The 21,330-nt window shown below is 41.6% G+C and overlaps 1 protein-coding gene across 3 annotated transcripts in view; it reads left to right on the forward strand.

Annotated features, from left to right (window-relative positions):
* cd2ap (CD2-associated protein) overlaps positions 1 to 19,302 on the forward strand; it is a 78,223-nt gene extending 58,921 nt beyond the window's left edge. For all 3 annotated transcript variants that reach the window (XM_064925150.1, XM_064925152.1, XM_064925151.1), the window contains 7 exons: positions 3,651 to 3,795; positions 4,794 to 4,903; positions 9,072 to 9,187; positions 9,720 to 9,803; positions 11,275 to 11,510; positions 11,889 to 11,952; positions 15,610 to 19,302. In XM_064925150.1, coding sequence (XP_064781222.1) covers positions 3,651 to 3,795; positions 4,794 to 4,903; positions 9,072 to 9,187; positions 9,720 to 9,803; positions 11,275 to 11,510; positions 11,889 to 11,952; positions 15,610 to 15,651 — 797 coding nt within the window. In that variant the 3' untranslated portion in view covers positions 15,652 to 19,302. The remainder of the gene's footprint in view (positions 1 to 3,650; positions 3,796 to 4,793; positions 4,904 to 9,071; positions 9,188 to 9,719; positions 9,804 to 11,274; positions 11,511 to 11,888; positions 11,953 to 15,609) is intronic.
* Positions 19,303 to 21,330: the final 2,028 nt, after the last annotated feature.

The raw sequence follows: 21,330 nt of genomic DNA on the forward strand, positions 1-21,330 counted from the left end.
CCTGTGACTGCTTTAGGCCCATAATCGTATCCAGTGGGTATAGCCAAGGTTGCGAGCCTTACGCCGCCACTCAGAATACTATAAGATGCACGTGTCTAGGTTTACCGTTTTGCAATTATTAAGAGGCTAAACAACAAGGAGCTAATATCTTGCAATCGATGTCTTCGCATTCAATTATTGAGTAAACCTTAGCTCAGGGATGCGCAGTTAGAGACCAAACATATATGCTATGTAAATTGTGAATTAAATTTACCTTTAGACAGTTCACCAAATAATTCAAGGAATATTATTCAAATGTGAGGACTACAGTTCGTATCCATTTAAAGGTAATCCGATGTTTTACAGTTACACAATACGAATACAATAAATAAAAAGTATATACCAGAAATCTTCACTGTAAAAAGAAGAAAAAACTATTTCACCTGTATGACATACAAACAATCATAGCGTCATTGGTAAACCGTTCTCCTGATGTACAATGTTTAAACCCAGCTTCTATTCTTCCAAAAGTGCCAAATCCCAGTATCTCCCATCGTCTAACGTCACTTTGCAAAACATTCAAACAAAGTCAATAAAGGTCACACGCATTCTCTAATCTAATCACCACACCTCAACACTGTATGATACAGTAAGAACACAACCCTCTTTGAACTATCCGCCTTCCGACGAACAGAATAACACAATTTCTCTGTATCACTAAACCCGTAGCACTTGCAGTACAATGAGACATATCAACATTCAACAACTCTTTCTGAACTCTTGAAACAATCCAAACATGACAATTAAATTCACACAGTAACATTCATTTTGCCAATGAAAGTCTGGAACCAACAAGACCATGCACAGCTTCTACCCCCACGCCATAAGACCGCTTAACAGTTAGTTCTAGTAGCTATTGGTTAACTATCTGCATTGACCCTGTTTACCCTTTATTTTTTTACTCATTTCACACGCTGCTCTTACTCTTTATTATCTATCCTGTTGCCTAGTCACTTTATCCCAACCGAATATTGTACATGTCTACCTCCAATTACTTCATACCCCTGCACATCGACTCGGTACTGGTACCCTGTGTTTTTAGCCGAGTTATCATTACTCATTGTGTATTTATTCCTTGTATCATTATTTTTCCATTAGGTCTCTATTTTCTTTCTCTCTGCTTTGTTGGGATGTGCCCTAAGTAAGCATGTCACTGTTAATCTACACCTGTTGTTTACGAAGCATGTGACAAATACAAGTTACATAAAATGTATGAACTTAATGTTATAATCAAGTCATGCAGTGTTTAAGTTCCCATCAATAGGAACATTTCATAGCTCACGGGGTTAAGGTGATATCACTGAATTAGTTCCGGAACTATCAGCTTGTGTGTGTTCAGATGTATCTCAACCTCGAGACGGGCTTGAATCGTGTTGGACCGCGGTGCTAACGGCACATTATGTGAGTCCAGAAAACCAGAAGCCTAATATACACTGAACAAAAATATGAACGCAACCTATAACATTTTGGTCCCATGTTTCATGAGCTGAAATAAAATATCCCAAAAATGTTCCATATGCACAAAAAGTGCACAGTCCAATATTCAAACTTGTTTTACATCCCTGTTAGTGAGCATTTCTTCTTTGCCAAGTTGTGGCATATCTAGAAGCTGATTTTAAACAGCATGATCATTACACACGTGCACCTTGTGCTGGGGACAATATAAAGGCCTCTCTAAAATGTGCAGTTTTGTCACACAACATAATTCCATGGATGTCTCAAGTTTTAAGGGAGTGTGCATTTGGCATGCTGACTGCAGGAATGTCCACCAGAGCTGTTACCAGATAATGAAATGTTAATTTCTCTACCATAAGCCGCCTCCAATGGTGTTTTAGCGAATGAATTCTGTAGTACTTCCAACCGGCCTCACAACCGCAGAACACATGTATGGTTTGCTGATGTCAACGTGAACAGCGTGCCCCATGGTGGGGTTATAGTATGGGCAGGCATAAGCTACGAACACAATTGCATTTTATCGATGGCAATTTGAATGCACAGAGATATTGTGATGAAATCCTGAGGCCCATTGTTGTGCCAATAATCTGCCACCATCACCTCATATTTCAGCATTATAATGCACAGCCCAATGTCGCAAGGACCTGTACACATTTCCTGGAAGCTGAAAATGTCTCGCCTGCACACTTACCAGACACTTACCAGACATGTCACCCATTGAGCATGTTTGGAATGCTCTGGATCGACGTGTTCCAGTTTCCCGCCCATATCAGCAACTTCGCACAGCCATTGAAGAGCAGTATGACAACATTCTACAGGCCACAATCAACAGCCTGATCAACTCTGTGAAGCTGTGTCGCGCTGCATGAGGCAAATGGTGGTCACACCAGAATCTGACGGGTTTTCTGATCCAAGCCCCTACTTTTTTTTTTTTTTTAAGGTACAGTATCTGTGACCAACAGATGCATTTCTGTATTCCCAGTCATGTGAAGTCCATAGATTAGGGCCTAATGAATTTATTTCAATTGATTTGATTTCCTTATTTGAACTGAAACTCTTTGAAATTGTAGCATGTTGTTTATTTTTGTTCAGTATATATTTAGCAATTCACTTCTAATTTATATGTCCTGTACTTTATTTTTACTTATTAACTCTGGATAAAAGTGTCAGGTAATTAACAAAAATATACATTTAGCCAAAGTGTTTAGCTTTTTATGAGTTTTTAATGTAAGTTTTCTTTTAGTTTCATCCTAAAATTCCCTTTGCTTTTTATATCTACCGTAGCTCCAGGGTTTTAGTCTGAGTCTCATAGGGCCGCTCACTATTGGCCCAGCGTCATCCGGGTTTGGCCGGGGTAGGCCGTCATTGTAAATAAGAATGTGTTTTTAACTGACTTGCCTAGTTAAAAGTGTTATTTGCATGTAGCGTTATGATGTCATCAGGGTAAATGGAGGGACAATGTGACAGTGAGCGGACGGCTACTGCATGTTTTTTCTTCCAAGCAATCCATTGTGACAGGCCTTTATTAGCAGTCCTTTAGCCTAGATTATGTGTCTGTTTTTGGCTTACATCTGGGCTTCTTGCACATTTGCCCATTTCATGCACGAAGGCGCTTTGGTATTAACGTGAAGTGCTGCACTTACACACATTCACTGTACACTACAGAAGTGATGTCACTGGCAGTCCTCAGGGTGGCTGAAAAGCTTTCCTTCGCCCTGGCACTAACCCCGTTCAAAGGATGACTTCAGGGACACGGTGACACTTCCCTTCTCTCTAGGCCTCGATTAGCTAAAAGAAACACGTTGCTGTTTTACACTTGTTCCTGCTTTGCATATCTTATCGCCCTCTATGCATATGAATAATTTGTCACAGCGTTGTTTGTTTGTTTATTTCTCTGTCAGGAATGAAGCATTTCCCTAATGAGATTAGGGGTTGTCTATTTTAATATTTCAGTGGAATATCCCTGGGAATAGTTGATGCTTACATGTCCTGGCAGCCGAGAATGAAGAATGAATGTGCCTAAAACAACCAGGACCTCGTGCAACCTCCATGATCTTGAAATGTATACAGTACTGTGCATACAATGTGAAATATTTTATCACAATGATCATTCCGTCTCTCTGTCTCTCTCTCTCTGTCTCTCTCTGTGTGTGAAGGTGACAAGACAGATCAAAAACTGTCAAAGCCTACTGCCCCTCTGGTCCCACCCAAGAAACCTGTCCCCCCGCCAGGCAAGAGTAAACCAGGCGTCCTCCCCCCAAAACGTCCAGACAAGCCTCTTGCACCCTCCCTAGGGGCCAAGTAAGCCTCCCATCCTTCTACCCGTCCCCCCTGTTCTTCCAGCTTTCCCTTTGTTCATATTGGATATTCACTTGAGGAAGGACAACATTGTGCAGTAGTAGGCTTTATTGGCAAATTCGCAGTCATAGACTAAGTTGTACACCAATTTACAATCCTAATAATACAATAGTAAAATCCTAGACAAGCATAAACGTTTATGGTACCATTTAAAATATGCAATGTATACAAAGCAACAATAGCAAGGTTTGGGGTGACCACTTTATAAAATACAAGAGTTGTTACGTAGGCATTTCTTAGGCATCTGGGCTGTATGGTGTGTGTTGATCAGTTTAGGGAAGTATGGGATGGGAGAGTTCTGATAGCAGCTTGTCTGTGTCATGGGAGTGTTCCGTTTATGGCTGTTGTGGGTTACGTCCAGTGATCTGCTGTCTCGTTGGGGGGAGCCAGTGTGCAAACTGGGAGCTCTGCCGAGATGTGGCAAATGTCAGGCAGATCTGCTTCCATCAGTTCTCCCAGGGCATGATTCCTAAGGTTTCATGGGCTTCCCCATAGCTGGTGTACGACTCGCCCAGAATGATTCTGCTGCCTTCTGGACCCGCTCCAGCTGAGCAGTCAAGGTTTGAGTGAGGCCAGGGTGCCAGGCAGGTACCGTATACTCTAGAAAGTAGTCATCTACCTTGTAGATGGATCGTAGGGCTGCTGAGGTAGTATAGATGCATTTGAGGACGAACAGCTTCAAACTACAACAATATTAATAACCAGTATATTTAGTTTCAGGCTTTTGTTTATGGCTTCGAAATGATTGCTTTCACGCTGAAAATATCTGTTTTGCTATTTAAGTCTCAACGTGTAGCACAAAGGCCTTTTTTGAAATCCAGTTGCATTCCTAACATAATGTACCTATAACTCCAGCCATCAGGATTGTATTACTGCCACTACTGTTTACAGCTCTAGTAATGTTTTGCTAATGTTATTGTTGTTATCCCCCTCCTCTACAGGCACAATGGAGAGGTGCCTTCCACACTTCCAAAGTCTGATTTTGAGCCAACGTTACCCAGCAAACCAAAAACACTGTTGGGTGACTGGGGGGACAAAGCCCTTGACATGGGTATGTAATGGCTCCACGTTTTATTTTGAAGAAATTCCTAGCAGGAAAACCTTTTTAACAAGGCATGCAATGAATCCATAAGGGGTCCGATTATTTATGTATGTGTGTGTGTGTGTGTGTGTGTGTGTGTTATGCTCAGCTTGCTCCAAACACAGGGTCACGTTTCATCTATAAAACCATATATACACTTCCAGCTTCTTAGGTTGAAAGTTTCTTTATGCGTATAACCTCCTGGGTGGCGCAGCGGACTAACGAGGCAACAGACACCCTCGTTCGAATCCAGGCTATATCACAACCGGCCATTATTGGGCGTCACGCAATGGGCCCAGCGTCGTCCGGGTTTGGCCGGTGTCGGCCGTCATTGTGAATAAGAATTTGCCTGTTGTCACGACTTCTGCCAAAGTCGTTGCCTCTCCTTGTTCGGGCGGTGCTCGGCGGTTGACGTTACCGGCCTTCTAGCCATCATTGATCCATTTTCCATTGGTTTTGTCTTCCCACACACCTGTTTTCAATCCCGTTCTTTACCTGTTGTGTATTTAACCCTCTGTTTCCCCTCATGTCTTTGTCAGAGATTGTTTTATGTCAAGTGTTGTTTTATGTTGTATAGGTGCGCGACGGGACCTCGTACCCATGTTCGTTTATGTATGTACGTATTTAGTGTTTGGAGCATGTTAAGTAGACTTATATTAAAAGACTCCGTTTGACTCTCCTGCGCCTGACTTCCCTGCCACCTATACACACGACTCTTGACACCTGTTTAAATAAAAATGTTAATGAAATGCATAAAACCAGTTAAGTCTATATAGCTGTGGAAAATTAAAGTTCCTTTACACTCGTGGGATTTGGCCTATATTGATAGGGCTGCATTTAAATGTTTCTTACAGAAGAAATATGAAAATGCATAAGCATGATGGCAATTAAAAGAGCACAGTTTCAAGGTTTCAATGACTCAAAGAAGAGTCACAAGGTGCTTTTTTTTTTTTTTTTACTCTCCTAGCTGCGCTGTTGAGGAACTAGAACAAGCTCACTTGTAGTTTTGTTCGGAACACAAGCCTCAATCCCCGCCATCCACACAATTGCTGTTGTTGTTTACGCAATCCTAGAACGGTCCATTTTAAATGGTGATCTGGGTCAGGAGGGCATAATTTGAAAGCTTGTCACAATAGACACACACAAGCTCATTGTGTTCAGAACATCCCAGGGTATGACGCGATGTCATCTTTTAACTATACATCGAACACAGTGATCATAAATGTTGACACTGTATATGATATGGAGAATGCGAAGTGCATATTTGGACTCACAGCTTGCTATTATGACATCAAATTGGTATTTATTTTAATCCTAAATGTCATCTTTCAAAATAGATTGAGTCCTCTTAATTGATAGCATTTCCCTCACCCGGACAACACTTCTTCTTTCACAATTAATGGGAGGGAGGGGGGCAAATTGTCATGACGCTCACGTTCAGAACGGCTGTCAGTTAAAACCCACACAGAACTGTGAAGCGCAGAGCCAGAGCTCTGACGTCATTTATAGCGCTTTACTGTACAGCCACTGTGTTCCAATTTAGACACTTATCAGTGCCCAGATCAGCCATTTTCAACCTACATACGGCTACAAATGTTTTTCAAAAATAAAGAGCTTACTTCATTCATTTTACAGTTCAATACTTGCTTATAGACATTTCGGTAATGATGCCTTTTCTTCGGTGTGTGCAGACCTTATTTTATACATTATTTTTTGCATCCGTTAGCAGTACCTACCTACAGTTATGACCCCCACTAGTTATTTATGGCCCTCCACTATGTCCCATTTAAAGTGTCTGTGTGCCTGTCCATGTGGAGTACCGCCAATGACTGAATATCAATGGACAAAGCCATCGACCACGTGGCACCATTCATTCTTATGTGAAGACTCAATAGTGCATTGAAGCCAAATGAAGTGGGTTAAGATGGCGTCTCATGGAGACATAACGTGCGGTTAGAGCTACTCTGGGGAGTGATGTTGCAGGCTAGCTCAGTGCTGCTCCCTCTCATTGAGTATCCAAGGCAGATCGAGGTACTGCAGGCTGCCATTAGCAACTAAATTCTCCTTAACTACTTCTGTGTGCGATAATCAGTACATCTGGTGTATTAGAAGCAATTATTGGTACCATGATTGTCTTCGAAACATTTTTTTATTTGCACGGAGATTGACCATAAAGATTGCCATTTTTCCAATCACTAGAATGGGGGATGCTAACTGCCTGCAGTACCAGGGTCAGCCTTTAACCTCCGTGGCTTCAATGAGAGGGGGCAGTCGTTCTCTCCTGCGTACCACCAGCACCAGTTGTGTGTGTGTGTGTGTGTGTAGCATTCTGCAGTAGGTACCTCTGTGTTTTTTAATTGAGTTTTGGGATGAGTTGCTACTGGCTGATGGTGTTCTATCTAAACTGAGGATTAGTGCAGTAGATCCATATTGGAGTTATGGATTACTCCTCCTGCCACAACAGGCTGTTGGAGTAATGTTCCCAAGAACAGGAAACACTGACCTAAAAAGAGGGGGATGAGCTGAAACCCCTTTTTAATCATTCAGATATTCATTTGTGGGCGACGACATGTTTACTGTTGCCTTTGTTCTTTTTTCTTTAAAGGTTGATTCGGGGACATTATTTTCCATTTTTCCTTCCAACATTTAAAAAGTCCAGTACCCTTTATGTGCCCATTAAGAGCTTAGTTTTTTTTACTGACATTCTGCATATTTCATGCGTTTGGTTTGACCTTTGACACGTACCGGTAGATTCACACTGCATCACAGATGCAAAATGAGACATCCATAAACTCTGAAACGCATTCAAAGTCGACTACCGTAACACATGATCAAATGCTGTAAGATATATTGACAGCTCCGTAAAATCCCAAATTACTAAAATACTTTGTTTTTATTTTTAGAGTATGTGTCGCTAATGTGTTGATTTAATCCTCTAAACCCATGGGTGAATAGGTTTTTGGATGATAGAGGGAGAGAGGAGGAGGATGAAGGGATAAAAGAGGATGAGAAAGAGGGAGGGAGGTTGGCTATGTTTACATCACCTCTCATTTCATGCCAAGGACAATCACAAACAGGAATACACAAGAGAAAAGCTTTTAGGAAGAGATAAAGGCATGGAGATCGAGCTCAGGGAAGACAAGGGAGTTTAGGCGAGGTGAGTTCTTAGAATCATGACATCATGGAGGTAGATGTTTCCTGGGGAGTGGTGTCTGTGACCCACGTCACTAAAAGCATCAAAAGAGCTGCTAAAACCATAGGTCATTAGCCCCGTGGGATTAGGGTGTGAAAACAAGCAGGGGAAAACACTCCTCATTCTCCTTTATGTCAACTTCACTCCCCTGGGAGTTCTGTAATGTTACTAAAAGTCCTGCCTATAGTCTTTATATAGAACGTTAACACGTCATTTGAAGGGTACCTAATAATCAGTTTTTAAGGCAATCAACAACAAAAAAATGTATGAATCATTACTCCTGCATTTATTGTTACTAAGCTAGTTATTCTCACATTTGTGTATATTTCCTTAAACATTCTGCTTATTCTTTTACCGGGTATTGCTGAAATGTCTACCAATGGCATGCCCATTTTTTTGTGAGAAATTGCAGGTCACTCAAAACATTAAGTATTTATATAAATTGTGCTCACTTTAGGGACTGCAAAAACGACTTTACTAATGATTACTAAATGGTTTGTAAGTGTGGGAGTAATGATTAATAAATGGCGATCACACCATTTTATAATTGGTTTATTACGTGTTACCTGTAGGACTATATAGTGCTTACTTGGATGTTTTTCTCAAAGATTGTCATACTGTGTGGCGGTTTCAGTGTGTACAATTCTCAATGAAATTTGATTACAGCCCCATTCCTTAGTTGGTCTTCTTCCCAGAACTGTGTCTCTTCAGATGAAAAACCTGTGTGTTATTCTATTTCTCATTGAAAGCAAAACTCAAGGCGATAGAATAACAACTACTGTTCAGTGGTTTTGGTTGCAGCGTCTTATTTCTGTCCAGTTCTTTGTTCCATTTCATGAAAAGCCTAGGATCTTTCTGCTGTCTGCATTTGTAAAGAAAAGTGCTGTTATTTACTTTTCTCTATACTCCTCTCCCTCTGTATCTGTCTCGGTCTGTTTCTTGAAGACCTGATGAGCTTTGATGATCTGTCATCTACCTCTGAGAAGCTGTCTCACCCCACCGCTAACAGACCAAAGATGGCTGGCAAGAGGCTTCCCGCTCAGTTTGGAGGAAGCCACTCTGTGAGTACACAGACATACCAACACGCTACTGAGGACACAACTCTGCACACAGACTTGTAAAACCACACACGTTAGTCTCGCTCCATACATTACGTTTGCACATCAAATTCCTCTCAAAAACACATTTGGCTGGCGGGCCCTATCTGAACAGCAAATGTACATCACCGCATTCCATACACAGATATCGCACCTTATCTGAACCTCATGATGGGTTGGGGGAATTGATGTGAGATTGGGAATAGGTTGCTACATGTCCACTTGAAAAGACATCAGACATTTGAGTTACATGAAAATAATAGCAGACATTTGAGTTACATGAAAAGAATAGCAGACATTTGAGTTACATGAAGGGCTGAGAGGAGAGCTGTCAGGTCGCTCCGGTTTGTCTGAGATTGACCGAGTTCCCTGAAGAGTAATGTGAAAGCTTTCCTTTAGAAACAGATTAACAAGCCTGTGAGTCTGTCTGTCTGAGGATGTCTGGCAAGGTGTGTCAACTACTGAGCAGACCTGTTTTGTATTTTTGTCTTCTCAGCCAAACAAGGACATCAGCGTGGAGAAAACCTTCATGTTTGACGAAGAGGACCGCCCCAAGCCAAAGTTGATGGACGCAAGAAAGGTAACAATGACATTGACGTGTCTGATTGCATTGGTTAGTGTTTAACCTGTATTGAACTTGTATGTGTGTTACACCAACCTCATTCCAGAAGAACTGTTTTGTATGTATTGCAATAAAGTTTTCTGAGTCTGAATCAGTGGCCCAAATGCACATTAGATCTATCTCTATTCCAATACAAGTCATCCCAAATGGATGCTATTGCTGCAAATTAGTCATGAATTAGTAATTAATATAGAGATACAACACCCCAAAAAGAACAGCAAAATATATATCTCCGTTCAGAAACTGAGTCAGGTTTGTCTATAGATATTAACTAATATATCCTCGGAAAACTGCAACCGTCTTGTGACCTTCTGTTAAATCATTGAGACCTCTCTCAGTTCCTCTGGGCAATCCCTCACTAATAGGCGCTGTCCTCCTGCCAGGTTGTTTTCCTCCTGGCGTCCCTCCCTCCCTCCCTCCCTCCCTCCCTCTGTATGTAAGCCACCCTGTTGCTGTATGAAAGCCCTCTTATCTTGATGAACCCTGATCCCACCGGCTCCAGTACAGCACAGTCGCAAGCCTCTGGCATTAAGCTCCCTGAGGTCACACAAGATGTACGTACACATACGTCCAGTTAATAATTTACACGCATGCAGTCACACACTCACGCAGATATTCACATGCAGTCACAAAATAATGCTCTTTTGCAATCCAACAAATCCACACCAATTTTTAGTCATACTGGGAGACTGTGCTAGTTGTCCTACAGAAGCCGAAAGGGGGGCATCCTCATGTTTCTAATGAAAGCTTCATGTCCATCCTCATGTGTCTTGTTAGCGTTTCCTCAGATGCCCAGTGGGGGAGTAAAGCGGACATGCACCTCACGCTGACTCTGTGTGGGCAGGCCAGTGCCACTGGAGGCCCTCTCAAAGCACCCACCAGACTCTGGGGGCACCAGCTGTTTACCTGTACCACTTAAATCGAGTGACTAATCCCTGCGCATCAAGCCCCATAACTGTGGGCTACAAACTTCTATAGGTTGAATTAAAGATACCCTTTGGCTCCTTGGACATTTAAATCCTTTAAAATTAGATGTTGACCCTCTCGGCAGAGGAAAATAAGGAAATGAATGAAAACTATATCCTGAGGTGATGGGAGGCAGGAGAACACAATATTAAAGCACCCCTGACATAACTTCAGAGGGAGAAACAGGGGATCAGTTGTGTTCAATCCAAATGAAATGGCCTTCTGCAGCTACAGTACGAACTGAATGCTCTGCAACAGTGTTTCAAATGGCTACTGTAGCTCCCTCCTAGCAATCATGGCTGGTCGCTGAAGACAACTTACGGTATGTTATGACCAGAAGAATTGACTTGATTAATTTTGAGCAAGAAACACTGACATCATTCATTAGTCAAATGCATTCAGAATGGAGGTCTCAGCCAGGGCAAAAAAATATTTTTAGACCACCTCTCTCCTCCTTCCGCAGCCATCCATGCCCAGCTCACACTCCCAGTCTCCCGTCCTCAAGCCCAGCCCATCCCCGTCAGAGGGGCTCAAGGCCAGTGCGGCTTCAGCCCCTGGCCGCAGAAGTCCCAGCCCAGGCCCCTGCGCGGAGACCAAGCCCAAGGCAGAGCCAGAGGAGCGGAAGTCTGAGCTGCAGGACCTCAGAGGCCAAATGAAAGACCTGTTGCTGTCTGTGGAGCTCCTCAAGACCCAGCAAATGTAACTAACTGCCACTTTCCTTAGATCTGGCATTGTTCACTTCCTACTATTTACTCTACTCTTCAAATGAAGCGTTATGTCCAAACAAGTGTTGCCTTGTTTAGATGATAAAGCTTCATTATAAAGCTAGCTACATAAATGAGTCAAAATTGTTCTTTGTGTACATTTTTCAGGGCAGTATTTTAGCTACTGTCCTATTTTTTTTATTTATTTTTTTATGCCCTACGGCTTGTATATAGTCGAGTCACTGTTGGAACTTCTGAGTGGAGCCTGTTCAGGCAGAGTAATGGTGATGTGATCTTATTGTTGATCAGATACTAGCCTGTCATGTGTTCAAGCTCTGAGGAGCCTTGTAAACATTCAGGCTTTGCTTTGCAGGAGAGAGATGGCAGAGTTGAGAAGCGAGCTGGACGAGGAGAGGTTGAAACGAGTGGCCCTGCAGGTAAGTTGATGACGGTATCTGTCTTTACATCACAGCTTGTCAGAGTGTGTAAGCTTGACAGGTCCAGTCAGCGGGTGCGAGGTGGGCTGGAAAGACGGAGGTTCATACACATGGTGGAACGCTTTATGTCCCTACTCAGCACTAGTGGGGCTGTGGGGGTCATGACATTTTGTCAGCCGGTGATTGACAGGCAAATAACTGCCAGTCTCACAGTAATTGACCGTTAATTAACAAACACATTTAGCATCTCCACGCACAGCCTACAAGCCACTGATGCAGACCTTTTGGAACATCTGCATTTCAAAAAGACTAATAAATCCATGTAATACAGCCTACACCTTCACAATAAATCCATGTAATACAGCCTACACCTTCACAATAAATCCATGTAATACAGCCGACACCTTCACAATAAATCCATGTAATACAGCCGACACCTTCACAATAAATCCATGTAATACAGCCTACACCTTCACAATAAATCCATGTAATACAGCCTACACCTTCACAATAAATCCATGTAATACAGCCTACACCATCACAATAAATCCATGTAATCAGCCTACACCATCACAATAAATCCATGTAATACAGCCTACACCTTCACAATAAATCCATGTAATACAGCCGACACCATCACAATAAATCCATGTAATACAGCCTACACCTTCACAATAAATCCATGTAATACAGCCTACACATCACAATAAATCCATGTAATACAGCCTACACCTTCACAATAAATCCATGTAATACAGCCGACACCATCACAATAAATCCATGTAATACAGCCTACACCTTCACAATAAATCCATGTAATACAGCCGACACATCACAATACATCCATGTAATACAGCCGACACATCACAATAAATCCATGTAATACAGCCTACACCTTCACAATAAATCCATGTAATACAGCCTACACCTTCACAATAAATCCATGTAATACAGCCTACACCATCACAATAAATCCATGTAATACAGCCTACACCTTCACAATAAATCCATGTAATACAGCCTACACCTTCACAATAAATCCATGTAATACAGCCTACACCTTCACAATAAATCCATGTAATACAGCCTACACCTTCACAATAAATCCATGTAATACAGCCTACACCATCACAATAAATCCATGTAATACAGCCTACACCTTCACAATAAATCCATGTAATACAGCCTACACCTTCACAATAAATCCATGTAATACAGCCTACACCTTCACAATAAATCCATACTCTGATGCCTTATGTTAGGCCCTGATCTGGCAATGCCATACGGCTGTGGGCTACACTAGTTCATTTAACAGACAACATTTGCTTTGAATTCCGTTGCGTTATTTTATAGTATTTTATAGTATGAAGAATACAATTGAACATAGCTGAATAAAATCTAACTTATAATTTCTCCAAACAATTTCTGAGTGAGTGTGCACATGCGGTTAACCTAGAAACAGGTCCTCCTATTTGCTTAATTAGGAGTTATTTATGCAACTTCATTTGTGATACAAAGTTGGGCTATATGTTAAGATGTTTAATACATTCCAAGGCTGCATGATATGACTCTAATGATGATGATTTGAGCTCTGTATTGTTTCTTGCACAGGCTGCACACTTCATCAGTCTCTCATTCACAATTTGACAAGCACATGATAATTAGCACATGATAATGAGCACATGATAATACCTAGAATTTCCACGGCAGCAATGCACACTCAAAAATCCATGCCTTTTGGGGGCAATGGCCATTGTGCCCTTGAGCTGATTATAATAATTATAATTCCCTTCTCCCGGCAGCCAATCGCCATGCTCTGAAGCACCTCTCACTCACTACTCTTATTAGCCAATGTCTGTCTCATGATCGGGTCCTTCTCACAGGCATCTCAGCTCTGAAGCAGGCTACAAGAGAAGACAGACACATCGGGGACGCAACTGCGTGCTTCCTTAACTAATTCTGAGGCGCATATTGAAGATGCTAGAAGAAATGTCTATCTTTTTGTCAGCCAACAAGATCAGTAGGTCTAACGAACAGCAAACGCAATAGCCTGTCAATCTACCCTTCCCCATAGTACAAAGTTGATGTTCTATTGTCCTTCTGTGTGAGATAAATATTCCAAACATAGTCTGGGACAGTTGTGGGATGCAGGATATGCCAGTTAGGCTCTACATCGGTTGTAAATTGGATGAATCTGCTTAATTTTAAGAAGTTATTTGGCCACTTTAGTTGTGATACAAACCTTATCAGAACATATAGGCCTCTGGGCCAGGCTTCATGAGGTGTGCGACTATATGAAAAAGTCGCAAATAAAATATATGATCTGTTTCTTGCCTTATTGCACGCAAGCTGGGCATCATTCACAAGTGATCGGCTAATGTTGTCCCCCATCAGACGATTCTTAATTTAATCTTGCTTTTACATATACTAAATAATATATTTGTGAAATGAGGTTTGATTTAGAATGGACCGTTATCACACACCTGTCTCAGAACAGGGACAGGGGGAAAAATACATCTCATCTATGCACTTAAATAGCAAATTGAGGAGCTAATTAATTTGAATGCTGCCAGGAATACAATATGCCTGTTGCAAAGCAATGTGCTTAATATTAGGAAAGTTGATAAATACATAGTAGGCCTAACCTGTTTTCTCACTCAATTGCATAGCCTATAGAAACGTTGTGCCACATGAGCTCATGAGCTCTCGTTAATTGTTTTTATTTAATTTTGATTAGATTTGCATTGTCATAGTGATTAGATTGACAAGAGTGCTGACTACTAGGCAGTTAGTCATTAGTAGCCTACCAAACCTGCTATCAGCAGCATCAGCACTTGGAGAAGCCTAGTTTCCGTGACTAAACGGTCACGTGTAATTTGACTTGTGACCGCCGGTGTTGCGGTAATACAGTCCAATCAAATTTATTTATATAGCCCTTCGTACATCAGCTGATATCTCAAAGTGCTGTACAGAAACCCAGCCTAAAACCCCAAACATCAAGCAATGCAGGTGTAGAAGCACGGTGGCTAGGAAAAACTCCCTAGAAAGGCCAAAACCTAGGAAGAAACCCAGAGGAACCAGGCTATATGGGGTGGCCAGTCCTCTTCTGGCTGTGCCGGGTGGAGATAATAACAGAACATGGCCAAGATGTTCAAATGTTCATAAATGACCAGCATGGTCAAATAATAATAAGTCACCGCAACAACCCTAAGCACTACTCACGGAGTCGGACCCAGTATACCCCAACCTTGTCCATCCTCCCCAGGAGCAATGAGGGGAGGTAGGCCTGTGCATAGTCTCTCCCTCTCTCTCCTTTGAATTCCATTCATGTCAGAGCTTTTCTCTGATGAATGCAATAGATGGCTTATTTCTGCTGTTGTCAGTCAACCTGCATATTAGTATTCAAATGACACTGAGCATGAAATGGCAGTGTGTTTTGCACAAATATTGTAAATGGAATAGATGTGTTAAATTGGACCGCAAGTGGAAATAAGACTTTAATTTCATTCAAGATCTGATGCCCGCGTACCTCCCTGTGAGACTGTTAGCTATGATGTTATCATCAGAATTGCATCCGGTGCTGGTTTCCCATGAGAAATGAGTTAAAATGGCGTGTGTGTGTGTGTGTGTGTGTGTGTGTCTGTCTGTCTCTTTCAGATGGAGATAGAGAAATTAAAGAAGATGGTTCAGTCGACGTGAAGTCTGACCCAATCAACCTGGAACATCAGTCACCTGTCGGTCTGTCTCTAAGTAGAAACAGGAAGGGGACGATGGCATTCCTATAATACTTTTAGTTATCATCAACCTATTCCACATTTGTAAGATTTACATTTTTGCACATATTAAGGTTTTCTAGTTCTAGAAAGGTGATAAATACAGATGTATATGTTTTTTGTTACTTAGTTTTTTTTCTGTTTTTTTTGCCAACACAAACGATCGAGGCCTTACTAACTACTGTGCTGGACTGTCTCTGCATTCTCTATGGGAATGTGTGAGGGTTGCTCTCAATACTACTGATTCTGTACAAAGCGTTAGGGGATTCCTTTTTGTTTTATTTTTTTTATGACTTGCAGGTAGTTGATTTTAAAGATGATTCTGATTTTCAGTTAAAGTATCCATATTAGCCTCCTTTAGATCATAATGAATTATATTGTGGTCTGTTGCTATAGCAACAGTGTTGTACTCCATTGTTATGGCATAAGGGATCATTTTCTTTGGGGTTTTTCTTCTTCTAACATTCCTATCCAGGGTAACACTGTTGTGCCTGTTAAACACATATTAAAGTGTTAATATTGGGAGATTACATTTATCAAACTGTTTAGACTTGCTGATGATATATATTTGTAAGTTCGGACAATGTGCTTAGACATATAGAGGGTCCTTTTTTCTTTTTCATGTTCTTCTTCTTGTAAAGGTCACGTGGAACGGTTCTCTCAGAAAGAGAGTGACAGGTGTGTTATATCGATCATGTATTTGGTACCATCAAATACAGCCAATTATAGCGCTACTTGAAAAGAGCACCAGTGGTTTATAAGATTAACCTCCATTTTATTTCACGCCATGGTCGAAGTTGTGGCTTACTCATTGATTGTTGTTATCTTGCACCAACTCCTGTACGCCAAATTGCTCTGACCCCTCTTTTATGAAGCATATGCAGCTCTGTCTAAATCTCTCTCTGTAAACAAAATCACGTGTGCTTTGAAGAGTGAGCAATCTCTTTCTAACCTCCCAGATGAGACCTGAAGTCCTGTATAGCAGTGGCCTTTGTGTGTTTCCATGTTGTCCTGAATGTGTCTGGTTCACATGTCTTTATACTTGGACCAAGTAGAAACGTGGAGCATGGAGGCCAACTGAGCACATAGTCCAGTACACAGTATCTCTGCCATTTCTCATTACTGTAAGTGAGAGGCTGAATGGAAATGCATTGGGGAAGAGATCTACTTGATACAGAAGGGTTAAGCTCTGCACTGTACCGATGCACAGCCAGCACCACTTTGTCAATGAAAAGTACGTGATTGAACTCAACGAAGGACAAAATGTTTTTTGATGGGATGCGTTCAGTGTACCGGACAGACAAATCATGAAAGAAATTGCCTTTGATGAAAAGCATCTTTGAGGTTGTCGCTAGATTATGCAGCATTTTGTTGATTCCCAATGTGTTACTTTACCCATCATGACCAGAAGGATGTTTGCCTCGACTCCAGATCATCCTGAACACTGTGGATGGCCTTCTTTCTCTGCATCCTTCTTCATATTCTATTTTAGCAAGCTAATTATTTACATTTTTATATATATATATATATGTGTATGTGTGTGTGTGTGTGTGTACCAGTCAAAAGTTTGGACCCCCCCCCCCCCCCCCGAGTCATTCAAGGGCTTTTCTTTATTTTTTTATTTTCTACATTGTAGAATAATAGTGACTACATCAAAACTATGAAATAACACATGGAATCATGTAGTAACCAAAAAAGTGTTAAACAAATCTAAATATATTTGAGATTCTTCAAAGTAGCCACCCTTTGCCTTGATGACAGCTTTGCGCACTCTTGCCATTCTCTCAACCAGCTTCACCTGGTGTTGGCTGCTTTTCCTTCACTCTGCAGTCCAACTCATCCCAATCAATCTCAATTGGGTTGAGGTTGGGGGATTGTGGAGGCCAGGTCATCTGATGCAGCACTGGGGCATTGTCCTGTTGAAAAACAAATGATATGCCCCTAAGCTCAAACCAAATGAGATGGCGTATCACTGCAGAATGCTGTGGTAGCCATTCTGGTTAAGTGTGCCTTGAATTCTAAATAAATCAGACTGTGTCACCAAGCACCATCACACCACCACCTCCATGCTTCACGGTAGGAACCACACATGCAGAGATTATCTGTTCACCTACTCTGCGTCTCACAAAGACACGGCGGTTGGAACCAAAAATCTCAAATTTGGACTCATCAGACTAAAGGACAGATTTCTACCGGTCTAATGTCCATTGCTCGTGTTTCTTGGCCCAAGCAAGTCTCTTCTTGTTATTGGTGTCCTTATTGGTGTCCTTTAGTAGTGGTTTCTTTGCAGCAATTCGAACATGGATGCCTGATTCACTCGGTCTCCTCTGCACAGTTGATGTTGAAATGTGTCTGTTCTTGAACTCTGTGATGCATTTATTTGGGCTGCAATTTCTGAGGCTTGTAACTCTCATGAACCCATCCTCTGCAGCAGAGGTAACTCTGGATCTTCCTTTCCTGTGGTGGTCCTCATGAGAGCCAGTTTCATCATAGCGCTTGATGGTTTTTGAGACTGCACATTTTTCAAAGTTCTTGAAATGTTCACTTCCGTTTCTCTTTCCTTATTTGAGCTGTTCTTGCCATAATATGGACTTGGTCTTTTACCAAATAGGGCTATCTTCGGTTTACCACCCCTAACTTGTCACCACACAACTGATTGGCTCAAATGCATTAAGAAGGAAATAAATTCCACAAATTAACTTTTCACAGGGCATGCCTGTTAATTGAAATGCATTCCAGGTGACTACCTCATGAAGCTGGTTGAGAGAATGCCAAGAGTGTGCAAAGCTGTCAAGGCAAAGGGTGGCTACTTTGAAGAATCTCAAATATAAAATATATTTGGAGTTTTAACACTTTATTTTGGTTAGTACATGATTCCATATGTTATTTTATCATTTTGATGTCTTCACTATTATTCTACAATGTTGAAAATGGTCAAAGTAACGAAAAACCATTCAATGGGTAGGTGGTGTCCAAACCTTTTGATTGGTACTATATATATATATATATATATCTCACACACACACACACACACTGATCTCACAAAATGGGAAACTATTCCTTCTTCACATGAGTACACCAAGTCGTGTACTATCCTCAGGCTTAGAATCTTTTTCCTTAAAAGAAAGCATTCCTGATCAGGGACTGTGCTTGCACGTGTTTGTGTGGATGCATGAAAGGAAACCTGAAAGCCTGTGTATGTATCTGTGATTTTGGGTTTGTCTTAAGTGTGTTTTGGCCTTGTTGACTGGTCCGGGTAAAATAAAGGGCAAGATTACACATTGATCCCTAAAGCAATAATATCTTTCTCTTTTCCATCTATCAATGTTTCTCATGGCTACATTCTAAGTTGAGCTTGAGCAAAGAGTTAATCATGCAAATATATATATATATATATGAAAAAGCTATCCATATAACTGTCATTCAGCTTATTACTGTACACTCAATTATTTGATGCAAAGAAAATAGGAAATATGTGCACATTTAACATCTGTTCCAAGTTATCTTGTTTACATGTGCTGTAAAATTGCATGAACTGAGATTCTTCCAAAATGAATAAATGTAATCTTTATTTACACTCAGGAGTACCAGGTTATTTTATGTGATATTGTCCACTATTTTGGATCTATCTTGTCTTTTCTCTCCAACACGAGAGATGGGTACACTATACCCTCATGGGGAGTCATTTTCATGGCTTGGTAAGCTAGAGAAAATACACTGCTCAAAAAATTAAGGGAACACTAAAATAACACATCCTAGATCTGAATGAATGAAATATTCTTATTAAATATTTTTTTCTTTACATAGTTGAATGTGCTGTCAACAAAATCACACAAATTATCAATGGAAATCAAATTTATCAACCCATGGAGGTCTGGATTTGAGGTCACACTCAAAATTTAAGTGGAAAACTACACTACAGGCTGATCCAACTTTGATGTAATGTCCTTAAAACAAGTCAAAATGAGGCTCAGTAGTGTGTGTGTGGCCTCCACGTGCCTGTATGACCTCCCTACAACCCCTGGGCATGCTCCTGATGAGGTGGTGGATGGTCTCCTGAGGGATCTCCTCCCAGACCTGGACTAAAGCATCCGCCAACTCCTGGACAGTCTGTGGTGCAATGTGGCGTTGGTGGATGGAGCGAGACATGATGTCCCAGATGTGCTCAATTGGATTCAGGTTTGGGGAACGGGCGGGCCAGTCCATAGCATCAATGCCTTCCTCTTGCAGGAACTGCTGACACACTCCAGCCACATGAGGTCTAGCATTGTCTTGCATTAGGAGGAATCCAGGGCCAACCGCACCAGCATATGGTCTCACAAGGGGTCTGATGATCTCATCTTGGTGCCTAATGGCGGTCAGGCTACCTCTGGCGAGCACATTGAGGGCTGTGCGGCCCCCCCAAAGAAATGCCACCCCACACCATGACTGACCCACCGCCAAACTGGTCATGCGCCAGGAGACAGGAAGCATAGGAACTGAGAAGTAGTCTGTGGTCCCCACCTGCAGAACCACTCCTTTATTGGGGGTGTCTTGCTAAATGCCTATAATTTCCACCTGTTGTCTATTCCATTTGCACAACAGCATGTGAAATTTTTGTCAATCAGTGTTGCTTCCTAAGTGGACAGTTTGATTTCACAGAAGTGTGATTGACTTGGAATTACATTGTGTTGTTTAAGTGTTCCCTTTATTTTTTTGAGCAGTGTATTTACTCATCGGTAAATGGAGACCGAGTAAGAAGACTGACAAAGCTGAATTGATCGGTCCACATCTTATTATAACAAGGGAGTCTATCGGATGAATCAGGGCTGACTGATAACAGTTTGATTTGATTTGAACACCTTATAGGGAAGATGGATAGGAAACTGAGTTCTGCAATGATAGGAATCATATTTTACTCGTGTGCATTCTCTACGGAACGTTAAGCATGAGCCTGACAGAACCATAGGCTACCTGCATATATGACGACATTGGACATGTCGAACCTAGTCAGATGTCAATGTTGGCCCTTGGAGCACTGCTGTTCTGCAGAGAGAAAGAGTGTGAGAGACTTACTCTGTCAGAGGCGAGAGTCAATTTCACTGAACCGTCACACAATAACATCATATGTCTTAGCACTGCCAGAATGGTAATTTCCTACACCTTTTCGCAATCTGAACTTTGACTCCTCTGTCTCTTATGAAAGCATTTTCTGCTCTCTCATCATTCAAGGATAAGGGGAACGGAGAGTCTCCCAGAGACGAAGACGTGTGTCCTCCTGCCTCACGTGTCTAGGTCAGCTTGACAATAGCAACTGTGATCACTGAGGTCCTCTATACTGAAACCCTGGGTAGGGGTTGACGAGCATTATGGTATAGTGCTTTCTCCTGCATTCATTTGGTAACACTGTCCTGTGAATAACACACGGTTAATTTTCTCCTACCATGACTGGTATTGTGACACCACAAAAGTGAAATGCACTCGGTGTAAAAGATTGTCTAAATATGGTGTTCAGTGCAAGGAAGGCCAGTGAGGGTGACGCCGAATTGATGCAGTAGAGTGGGTAGTAATTGTAGCTTCACTTCCAATTGGCTTGTTGACCATGGAAGAGACATGGGGGGCGGTT

Source organism: Oncorhynchus masou, chromosome 19 (genome assembly GCF_036934945.1).
Source record: "Oncorhynchus masou masou isolate Uvic2021 chromosome 19, UVic_Omas_1.1, whole genome shotgun sequence".
Lineage (NCBI taxonomy): Eukaryota > Metazoa > Chordata > Actinopteri > Salmoniformes > Salmonidae > Oncorhynchus > Oncorhynchus masou.